This window comes from Pristiophorus japonicus, chromosome 7, assembly GCF_044704955.1.
Source record: "Pristiophorus japonicus isolate sPriJap1 chromosome 7, sPriJap1.hap1, whole genome shotgun sequence".
NCBI lineage: Eukaryota > Metazoa > Chordata > Chondrichthyes > Pristiophoridae > Pristiophorus > Pristiophorus japonicus.
In genome coordinates, this window is record NC_091983.1 from 128,576,715 (window position 1) to 128,589,053 (window position 12,339).

At 44.1% G+C, this 12,339-nt stretch overlaps 1 protein-coding gene across 1 annotated transcript in view; it reads right to left on the reverse strand.

Annotated features, from left to right (window-relative positions):
- The window catches only part of slc35f1 (solute carrier family 35 member F1), a 491,079-nt gene that overhangs the window by 151,716 nt on the left and 327,024 nt on the right, over positions 1-12,339 (reverse strand). The window contains exon 3 of the mRNA XM_070884460.1: positions 3,585-3,712. Within this exon, the coding sequence (XP_070740561.1) occupies positions 3,585-3,712 (128 nt within the window). The remainder of the gene's footprint in view (positions 1-3,584; positions 3,713-12,339) is intronic.

Here is a 12,339-nt window from a genome sequence, read left to right on the forward strand (position 1 = left end):
TCTATCCTCTGTGGCTTTTGGAAGTCAAAGTGGATAGAGTTATAATTTGCGAAGTCAGTGAGAACTTGGGCTGGGCGGTTCAAGTTACACATTCCAGAGAACCTTCAGGATGTGGCTTATCCTCCAAGGGGACCAATCAGAGACAAAGGGCGGCCATTTTTACAGTAGAAATAAACGCGTCCTTTTAAATAGCATTACGGCTTACAATATTGTCAATTGACGTTTGCAGAATACTGTTAAAAGCCTCCATGGCCTCGTCCCTCCCTATCCTCCAGCCCTACAATCTTCCAAAAACTCTCCGCTCCTCCGACAGTGGACTCTTGTGCATCCCCACTTCCTTCACCCCAATTCCTGTATCTAAATTTTAAACAGAAGCATTAATTCATTTTTTTTTAAAGCAGCAGGTTATTACTGCCATTAACTAGCAGTCGGAGGAATTCCATATGAATATGCAAATGTATATGAACACTAATATTACTCAAAGTGATTTCACCCAATAGTTGTGTGAAGAGCAATAGGAAGATAGATAGGTCCATTGGCATGATAGCTAAGGAATAGTAATTAAGGGCCCAAGTTTCCACAGGATAAAAAACGGGCGCCCCTCCGAGCTGGGCGCCCGTTTTTCGCGCCTAAAACGGCGCCTAAAAAAAACCTCGCAATTCTGGAGCGTTCTGCAGCTCCTTGTCTGCCTGGCGCGGCGCCCAGGGGGGCGGAGCCTACACTCGCACCGATTTTGTAAGTGGGAGGGGGCAGGTACTATTTAAATTAGTTTTTTTTCCTGCCGGCAACGCTGCGCGTGCGCGTTGGAGCGTTCGCGCATGCTCAGTGTGAAAAAAACATTGGCACTCACCATTTTTGTAGTTCTTTGTAGCTGTTTAATTTTTGAACATTTTTTTAATAAAAGCACATTAGCACTTGCAGCCTTCTCACCGTCTCCTTCCCCCCTCCCCCGCGGGAACGAAGCGACTGTTTAATTCCCCCCCTCCTCTCCACGGGAACGAAACGACTGTTTAATTCCCCCCCCCCCGGCGGGAATGAACGGCTGCAGAATTCTCCCTGCCTGAAGCACTTTCACACAGGTAGGAAGATGGTTTATTTAATCTTTTCTTGGCTTATAAATGTTTATTCAGGTTGGATTTATTTGTATAATATTTGTAGAAGTATAAATAAGGATTTAATGTAGAATTTAATGAGTTCCCTCCCCCCCCCCCCCTCGTTCTGGGCGCCTAATTTGTAACCTGCGCCTGATTTTTTAATGTGTAGAACAGGTTTTTTCAGTTCTACAAAAATCTTCACTGGCTCCATTCTACTTTAGTTTGGAGTATGTTTTCACTGTGGAAACTTTCAAATCAGGCGTCAGTGGCCGTACACGCCCCCTTTTGAAGAAAAAATTCTGTTCCAAAATAGAACTGTTCTACCTGACTAGAACTGCAGAAAAAAAAATGTGGAGAATTGCAATTTCTAAGATAGTCCGTTCTCCACCAGTTGCTCCTAAAAATCAGGCGCAAATCATGTGGAAACTTGGGCCCATAGTAACTAAACCTGGTACATTTTCCAATAATTCAGATGAAGTATATCTGTATAGTTACTAAGCTTAAATTTGAATGCAGCCCACCCAGTGTGAACAGGGAGGGAGGGTTCCCACTGCATTCTTGATGCATTCTTGCCCCTGCCAACTTAAAACAGGCAGGAGACGACCGCCCAGCCCAGACAGGCAGGGCCTACTTGATGATGCCATCGGTGTTGTGACACAACTTAACTCAAAAATTCTGGACGGTCACATAGGGCCGAAACCCACAGCCAAAAGTGGTGAGAGTCAGCAAAGTGGCCGGATGAGGCCAAGATAAGTATTTTAATTTAACTTTTTTGAGGATTTCTTATGGGACGGAAGAAATGAGAATCCTTGGGCCCCCCACCTGAAGCCTCATCTCTCTCTCTCTCCCAGTTCCTGCTCCCGCCCACGAGGTCACTGCCTGCGGTTTTGGGTGGGATACAGCACTGCCACATGCTAATGAGATACTGGAGTTAAAATGATCCGGTTTTCACATTCAACTCACTGCAGAGGTTTCCCTCCAACCCCCATTGCATCTCAAGTTAAAATTGGAGCTTCAGTTATCAGCTTTAGTTACTATATTGCTATTCCTTACCTATCTTCCTATTGCTCTTCAAACAACTATAATTGTACCGTGGTAATATCAACAACTGGGACATATGAGCTATCACATTGTTTGAACTCTAGCGTGATCTTTCATTGTTACAGATTTTGTTTAAATCTTAATATGTATGGTTCGCCAATCCAGTTAAACAGAAGAACGAAAAGTTGGGAAAAGTTGATCTGTGAATAATACAATGGCAAAAACAGAGCAGTAGGAAACAAAATAATTTCTCCTGTTTTGGAACCGAGGGTAAAGTCAAAAAAGGTTTTGTCAGGGTGTGCGACTCCAAAATATATTGGGGAGCACAATTCATGTACCAGGGTAGGTGGAGGTGCTCTAGCAGCAAATGACACAGATCCACATCTGACATTCCGCTGACTTAGACCCTAGGAAAACAGCTCCTTACGATTGTTGCCAGGTAGGTCTGACCATGACATCTTGGCATGTGTGGCCAATTGGGCTGTGCTGGCTGATGATCACCCTGGCATGCAGTACCATATAAATCATGACATTACAGTGGATGGGGTGCTTCTGAAGAATAATTCAACTGTATGGTCATTCAAGCATAGTGCTGCCATCACGTCTACAGTTCCCGGTTCCTTTGGGAATTACATGCATTAATTATCTCTTGAAATGAGGTCTGGTAATCTCTGTCTGCAGATGTGGCCGAGTCGGCACAGAGTATCTTTTGTGCAGCCTGACCTCCCCAGCATCCCTTTACTTGTCCTCCTTTTCTTACAAGGGTGTCACATAAAGGGATTCCCATTTGGTGCCACTAAAGCTGCTGGGGGAATAAACATTACACCAATCGGCACAAAGGCTCCTGAGAACCCAAGTGCTGGCCAGAAAAGGAAAAAAAATCCGTTCAGAAATGGCACTGAATGAATCTTCGCCAACAAAACTGGACATCCGTTAAATAAATGAAACTTGCTGATGAGCTGGCATAGTGGCCAGGAAATGATGTGAAGGACATAATTATGTAACTTCTGTGTCATATTATGAAGCTCCACCCGTTTCCAGAATTGCAGGTCATCATCCTTTTTTCTGTGCCATTATGTCTGATGATACGAGTGCTAACAACATGAAAATCAGCCTACCAAAGTTGAAAGCTACGCAAGCAAGAATTAATTTGCGACAATGGTTTCTTTAATATCCTTGCATTTTAGATTCTGTGAACAGTAGGGTAGTTTTACATCTTCACCGCATTTTCAGTCAATGGAATGAAAATTCATCAGGTTCTATAAAGGGCATGCAATCTGCCCCACCAGATTATGCCCAGACGGTGAACATGGAAATCAACCCCAGTGCATTTACATGCAAACAAAACTATTAGAACAACAATATAGGTATTAGTTTATCTAGTAACATTTTACTCCGTGTTTATTTTTCAGCTGAAGTATAGTTGATAGCAAATCTTCATGCACCTACCTGCACACTAGTCAGGGTTGTATACTGGTATGCCTTTATTACAAGGTAATTGGCTTCTATATCTATTACTCCCAAGATCATGTACTTCCACCATCTTCTTTTTAGTATTGCCAACAGATTCTCTTCCCCTGTGCAAAAAAAAGACCACCAGGTTACAAGCTCAACAAGTCACTGTGAAGGAATTGTTGTGGTTAAAACAATTTGGTTGAAAAGTAAGGATGCATTGATCCTGCAAAATGAGGGAATTTTTTCCTCTGTTCATTAACATTAATGGTAGCAAAGAAGTTGGTGTGAATATAATCAGAGTGTCTGCTATTTTCTTGTCTATGCTCACAACAGATACCTTGCCATGGGCGAGGGAGTTTGGAAAATATATTCTTGTATATTAAAGTGGCCAATTTTTCTCTTTAGTTACTATCATATTTTTGCATTTAGATTTGTGGAAGCATATCATTGTATTAAACTGATTAGACATATATAAATAATAGCACAACATGAAAATATTAAAATATTTGAACATTCATGGCGCTCAGCAGTATCAACTGTCACTGATTTTGGATATCTGTCCCTGCTTTTTCAAACCCAAGACTCTGATTTTTGAGTTTGCAGATTGAGAGTATGCAAGTCACGATCAGGAGAAGAGGAGAAAGAGAAAATTGGAAGAACCGAAAAATAATACAATCCAGTAAGGAGATTTTAAACACGATTGTTTTTATTTATCTTTTAAAACTTCAATTAAATCTCAAAACTTAATTTTTAATTTACAGCTACGCAATTCAGAGTGGGAACAATGGTACATCATCTCAGAGCTCCAAGATGTTGCACTGTGCTGCCTATACATGTAATAAGCCCATGAGTTTTAGATGCTATTGTTCAGCTTGATTTTTGTCTAATCCTCATGTTTTCTTTCATTTGAATCGGATATTGGTCTGTTTAAAGTGCCAACATCTCACTTGCTCTCAATCTACCTGTTCAATTTAAGATTAATTTTGTGAATTCAGAATCAACCAGCTAATGACCTCTGTGTCAACTAGATGGGCTATTTGTTCCTTCTGTAAATACATATTATGAAATTTGGATAATTTTTCAAATAAAAAGGAGTTGGAAATAACTACATAAATTCTAATAAGATCAAAGCCGTTTTAAAAGCTATCTCCTTTGTAAAAATACATCATGGTAAAGAATTCCAATACTATGGGCCCAAGTTTCCACATGATTCGCGCCTGATTTTTAGGAGCAACTGGTGGAGAACGGACTATTTTAGAAATCGCAATTCTCCACATTTTTTTTTCTGCAGTTCTAGTCAGGTAGAACAGTTCTAGTTTAGAACAGAATTTTTTCTTCAAAAGGGGGCGTGTCCGGCCACTGACGCCTGATTTGAAAGTTTCCACAGTGAAAATGTACTCCAAACTAAAGTAGAATGGAGCCAGTGAAGATTTTTGTAGAACTGAAAAAACCTGTTCTACACATTAAAAAATCAGGCACAGGTTACAAATTAGGCGTCCAGAACGAGGTGGGGGGGAGGGGGGAGGGAAGGGAACTCATTAAATTCGACAATAAATCCTTATTTATACTTCTACAAATATTATACAAATAAATCCAACCTGAATAAACATTTATAAGCCAAGAAAAGATTAAATAAACCATCTTCCTACCTGTGTGAAAGTGCTTCAGCCAGGGAGAATTCTGCAGCCGTTCGTGCCGCTGAGCGGGAGGGGGAGAGAGAGAGAGAGAGAGAGAGAGGGGGGAGAGAGAGAGAGAGAGGGGGGGGAGAGAGGGGGGGAGGGAGGGAGAGGGGGGGGGAGGGAGAGAGAGGGGGGGTTGAGGAGAGAGAGCGGGGGGGGGGTGAGGAGAGAGAGCGGAGGGGTCGGGGAACAGGAGCGCGGGTCGGGTCAGTCGGGGGGGTGGAGCGGGTCTCGGGTTGGGGGGGGGGGCGCGGGTGTCGGGTCGGGTCTGGTCGGCGGGGCGGGGGGGGGGGGGGGGGAGCGAGTGTCGGGTCTGGTCGGGGGGTGGGGGGAAGCAGGAGCTGGCCGTGGGAGGAGCCTCATTGACGCAGCCCCAGTGAGGCCATTCAGCCAGGGCTAGGGGCTGCGTGCTTCGGGCCCCTCCCACACAGTTCGGCGCCTGGAGCTACTGCACTTGCGTGCCGACTGTAGCGCGCATGTGCAGAGGTCCCGGCACTGTTTTCAGCGCCGGGACCTGGCTCCGCCCCCCCACACAGCTCGTGCTGGCTGCGCCGAGTGCCAGAAGACCTGTAAGTAGGTGGAGAATACCGAGGATTTTTTTAGGCGCCGTTTTAGGCGCGAAAAACGGGCGCCCAGCTCGGAGGGGCGCCCGTTTTTTTTCTTGTGGAAACTTGTGGACCCTATATGTTGATAGTGGAAAATTCTTTATACAGAACATTCTTTTATTTAATAAAAATACTTTTATGTCTGAAAAACATGTCATAATTGTTACCTATGATAATTCAAGTAATGTTTAAAATATAAATAATTAAAATTGACATGCAAATTCAACAACCTGTTTTTGTTGATCCATTGGGTTATATTTTTAAGACACATTACAAGAAAAACAGAAAGTGCATTTGGGGCAGAAATTGCAAGGCTTTGCTGTCAGTATAATAGGGGTAGGAAATATGTCTACAACAATACAGTCAAGAAGTCTGTGTCCCATGTTTGCATCTACCAAGGCTTTGCACTGGCAACGAGACCTCACAATTTCTACCCTAATGGGTCATATGTAAAATGGCAGCAGATTGTAATTCAACCACAATTATTTCAATAAAATATCTGTGTTTATGAGGTACCCTATTATGTATTTTTGGACATTTTCAAAGCAGTTCATATGTGAAGAATTACTTTAAAGTGTAGAGACTGTTATGTAGACAATTATCATTTATACCAACCAGGAATACTAGCAAAGGCTGATCAACAGCTTGAGTTGACACAGCCCCAAAAAATAGATACCTCAAGAATTGCCCTGCTAATAAGATGTGTGAAAACAAAGGGGGTCATTTTCACTTTGGGCACGGACAGAAAAATGGTGGTAGTGGATCAGCCGCCCATTATACACGGCATCCAATTTCTCTTTCCATTGCCTTCAATGGACACTACTGCCAATTTTCCACCACTGTCGAAAATAAGAACTACCCCCAAACAGTCATATGCCTTTGTAACTTAAACTGTAGGTAATGGCAACATTCCTTTAACTTGAATCGGAGTGAAAAAATGTTGAGGGTATAACATCGGTGATGCATTTCTGGGTGCATTTTCCTCAAGAAAAATGTGACTTCTTGCATGTATTCTGGTTAATTTTAAGCAATTTTTATTGTACAATTTGTAACCTAAAAATTAAAAACAAACTGAAATTTAAAATATTTAACAGACCAACCAGGCCATCAGTTCCCCAAAAGTTATGTCAACACCCACTTCCACAACCAACTTCCGCAACCCAATTCACAGAGACATTTCTTCAATCCCCCCACTTCAAACAGTTTCTCTTCTCTGTCTCACAATTCAGCTGGGTATTCTTCTTCCTCTCCAACCCAGTTCAAGGTGGCACTTCTGTCTCTGTTTATGTTGAAACTCTTCACCCTCCATTAATGCTGTCATCCTCTCTTCCAATTCCCCTATATAAGGGTGGTATTTTCCTTCCTCACCCCACCCCAATGTGGTGCTCCCTTCTTTCCCCCTTCAGCCACCTAGGCTCTAAGCTCTGGAATTCTCTCCCTAAACCTCTGTAACATTCTAACGCTCTTTCTTCCTTTAAGATGCTCCTTAAAACCTACATCTTTGACCATGCTTTTGGCCATCTGTCCTAATATCTCCTTATGTCGCAGTGTCAAATTTGTTGAATGACTGCTCCTGAGAAGCTCCTTGGAATGTTTTACTATGTTAAAGGCGCTATGTAAATACAAGTTGTTCTGTTACTATCAATGGATGACGCTGACAAAAAGTAGTTTCATTTGACATTTGCCACGAAATGTAGCATATTCACATCATCATGTTGAACACTTCCAGTAGCTCCTATGGGAAAATGCCTGGGACATTGGAAACTGTTAGCAGATCTGATTTCTCCAACAGGAATGACAATGTAGACAGCGATTAGTGAATGGAGCATCAGATGTTCTCAGACCCAAATCTGTTTTATTGAAACTGCATACATTTTCCCAGAAATGTCCTCCAGTACTTTAAGACAAATAGGATGATAGGCAAGGTAGAAAAAGGAGAAAAACAAAACATTTCCTTTTTAAAGGGGGTAGATATTAATTTTCCTTATTAATAGGTATTTTTACACAGGAGTTTGATGCACATTAAAGGTGTGATTTGAGTCATAACTTGAGCTGAGCATTCACAGCTTGTCTCTCTCAACCTTTGTGTTTTTTTATATATCTGTAGTTGCAAGGAAGTTAGACAGACATCTATTTATGATGCAGTTGCTTCCCACATAGTTCTATAAGTAACTCATGTCTGCAAGCAAACATGGCAACATCACATTTAGCCATCGCTAACTGTTCGGAGATGCTTGCGGCTGCTTTGGAATGCGAGTCTCATGAGCTCAGCTGCTGCTATGAGAGGATCTCAGACTACTGCTCTAGAACTAGTCTGTTCTGCAGGCTGTGAAAGAAATATATGTTCAACAATAAAAGTCATAGTTAATTATGCAATGGTAAACATTCAATGTGGGGCTATAGACTGATTTTCTTTTGCAATAGCTTTTTATTTGCTTAATTTATTGAGGTGTGATGAGTAGTGATAGTTTCTTATCAACTCAATTCCCAAAAGTAGCTAAGACAATGCTCCAAAAACACCGTTTATAATTTGTCATGTGCCTCACCTATGTTTACTGGGTGATTCATTGGCTCTGCAAATACAAGTCTATTTTTAAACTGGCATGTCAAAAAATGAAATTAAGCAAGAAGTACATCATTGGCAGTTACTGCAGAGTTGTCATCACTGGGCAAATCCTGGGTGTGGGATTTGTAACTGCGAATTTATAGTCACGTGCCTGAGGTCCGACCTCACGGTGAAAACATAAATATGGTTAGAAGCAGCAAGCTCCATTCATTACATAGGATAAGACTCAGCCATGGGTCAGTGGTAGCACTCTTCCGAGTCAGAAGATTGTGGGTCCATCCTTACTACAGATACTTGCACATTAAATCTCGGTTGGCACTCCAGCGCAGTAGTGAGCGAGTGCTGCTCTTTCAGATGAGACATTAAACCGAACATGTCTGCCCTCTCAGATGAACATAAAAGATCCTATGGCATTATTCAAAAAAGAGCAGGGGAGGTCTGTCCAATATTTATCCCTCAACCAACATGACAAAAAAAATCAAATTATTAGGTCACTGTAGTGGGATCTTGCTGTGTGCAATGTGCCTGCCACATACCAACAGTGGCTACGTTTCATTGGCTATAAAGCACTTTGGGATGTCCTGAGGTTGTGAAACGCATTATACAAATGCAGAAAAAATTACCAATTTTTTTTATAGTGGTCTTTGAAACAAATTCATTAACTTTTCACCAATGATGCCAATGTTCTCAGTCAATACATTTTTTAAATATTAAGTTATATCTCCTGATAACTAGAAGACAAAATTAACTGGCATTAGGAGGCCAGTGAGGCTCTGTGCGAACATGCAGCTTTGCATTACACAGCTATAAAATAATATGAACAGGCAGTGACACCATGGCTGCCACTTGCAGTGTAATGAAAATCCAGGCGTCATTGCATCCTTCAGTGCAGGACAAAAGTGTCAATAATATGTATTTATTTTCTATGATTCTCGCAGATATTCAAGCAAACCTCCAAAATACAAATCTAATCTTACAACCGACAACATTCATGTCTGGCCAGCTGCACTGCACTTGTCCATGGTTACAGCAACACCAAAGCCAGCTGGATTTTCAGCTCACTTGGGCCTCTGTTAGCACCCCGGAAGGGCGGTAAAGGGTGTTTCTAGGCGTTATGGTGGGTGTTCAGCTTTTACTGCTCTGTCGGCAAATTCAGCTCATGCTTTTTGGCGGCACAAAACATTATCGCCCCGCCCTCTAGTTTCACTGAGGTCATGACGTCAATCATCGTGCAACGATCCTCTAGCGCCCTGGATGCAAAATTTGGCCCTAACGCCTCATTATACACCCACACCAGGAAACGTCTGAAAAATCAGGCGTTCCCAGGGTGCAGCAGGCGGTAAGGGTGGCATACTTAAATGGAGCGATGAGGATCCAACATCGCAGATCACATTGACTGCAATGGGAGTGCACATCACATGCTGCGTGAAGCTCCGATTTGAAAGTTACAGTTTTATCTGCCCTTACAGTGTCATTGGGCCCAAGTTTCCTCCGAGCTGGGCGCCCGTTTTTCGCGCCTAAAACGGCGCCTAAAAAAAAAAATCGCGATTCTGGAGCGTTCTGCAGCTCCTTGTCTGTTTGGTGTGGTGCCCGGGGGGGCGGAGCCTACACTCGCACCGATTTTGTAAGTGGGAGGGGGCGGGTACTATTTAAATTAGTTTTTTTCCTGCCGGCAACGCTGCGCGTGCGCGTTGGAGCGTTCGCGTATGCGCAGTGTGAAAAAAACATTGGCACTCGGCCATTTTTGTAGTTCTTTGTAGCTGTTTAATTTTTGAACATTTTTTTAATAAAAGCACATTGCCATCAGCACATCAGCACTTGCAGCATTCTCACTGTCTCCTTCCCCACTTCCCCGCGGGAAGAACGGTCGCATCCTCCCCCCCCCGCGGGAAGAACGGGCGCCTCCTCTCCCCCCCGCGGGAAGAATGGGCGCCTCCTCCCCCCCCCCGCGGGAAAGAACGGGCGTCTCCCCCCCCCCGCGGGAAAGAACGGGCGCCTCCTCTCCCCTCACCCCCCCCCCCCCCCCGCGCGGGAAGAACGGGCGCCTCCTCTCCCCTCCCCCCCCGCGGGAAAGAACGGGCGCCCCCCCCCCCCACCCCGTGGGAAGAACGGGCGCCTTCCCTCCCCCCGAGGGAAGAACGGGCGCCTCAGGCTGACTGCAGCATTCTCCGTGCCTGAAGCACTTTCACACAGGTAGGAAGATGGTTTATTTAATCTTTTCTTTGCTTATAAATGTTTATTCAGGTTGGATTTATTTGTATAATATTTGTAGAAGTATAAATAAGGATTTAATGTAGAATTTAATGAGTTCCCTTCCCCCCCACCCCACCTCCCCCCCCACCTCGTTCTGGACGCCTAATTTGTAACCTGCGCCTGATTTTTTAATGTGTAGAACAGGTTTTTTCAGTTCTACAAAAATCTTCACTTGCTCCATTCTAACTTAGTTTGGAGTACGTTTTCACTGTGGAAACTTTGAAATCAGGCGTCAGTGGCCGGACACGCCCCCTTTTGAAGAAAAAATTCTGTTCCAAAGTAGAACTGTTTTACCTGACTAGAACTGCAGAAAAAAAAATATGGAGAATTGCGATTTCTAAGATAGTCCGTTCTCCACCAGTTGCTCCTAAAAATCAGGCGCAAATCATGTGGAAACTTGGGCCCATTATGTCAGTGAGAGAATTTAATGGGGGCGTTACTAGTTCACCAGCATGCTATTGCCAGGTGGTGTCAGGATAGAAGAAGGGCTCTTGGCCATGTCGGGCCACAGATGAGGAGGCCGAAGATGTCTGGGGATGAGGGCTTACTCCCCACGGGATAACAGGCACCAATGCTCACACCTTCAACTCTCTAAGGAGCAGTGTGTGAGCAGGCTGCGCTTCCGAAAGGAAGTGCTGACAGAGATATGCCATCTCCTACAGACAGACCGATGCCTGGGCCACTCTGGAGGCAGCCTTCAATGTTCCCTTCAACAGGTATCCGAATTCATTGTGGTGTGCTACATGTTGCACAACTTGGCCATCATGAGGGGCCAGGCATTGCCAGCGGAAATAGCAAGCTGACCTCAGGAGGAGGAGGACGATGAAGAGGAGCCTGGCGAGGCCCCCATTGGATAACCACACCATCCACAGGGGAGGCAGTGTGGAGATGCTGTCAGACCAAGAGTCGCAGGTCGCCAGCTCATAATGGACCGGCTCTCCTAAATGGAAGAAACTGAGGGATGCAGCTAATGTGTCTCCATAAAGGCACATCTCTGGTAAATGTTGGAATGATACCACAAGACACCAATGGCACAGGATGAATCATAAATTTTACTGTAACAAAATAACAAAAACTCCCTCCCACCAAAAGAAAACAATACAATATACAATGTTGGCCCAGAAATTCCGGCCTCCCGGGTCCGTGCAGAGTATCTACGGACCCGGGAAGGCATCGCAAAAAACGGTTTTCAGCACACAATGCGCATGCGCTGATAACCGGCTTTTCCGATCTGAGACGGATCATCCGCATCTCAGGAGTGAGGACATTTCCAAGGCAAGATTGCGGTATTTACCCATATCTTGCCCAGCAAATGTCCTCAAAACTCTTGCATCTGATAAAAGCAGGCGCATAGCCTACTTTTACAAGCGTAAGAGTTTTAAAACATACTTAAAACATAAAAAATTAAATTAAAAAAACGCTCGGTCGATCGCGTCGTTGGTGGCCCAGTAGCTGGCCCACTAAAGGGCCTGCAAAGCGTGCAGCGGACCTCACCTTTAAAGGAAGGGCCACCCCAGGAGCACCCTCCAGGTTAGTGGGGTGCCAGAGACAGTGCTCCGCTTCCTTGGAGGGGTGCACGTGCCCAATTCTGCATCGGGGATGAGACTTCCGGGCCGGGCGATAAAAGTTCCGGCCTGGAAGTTTAC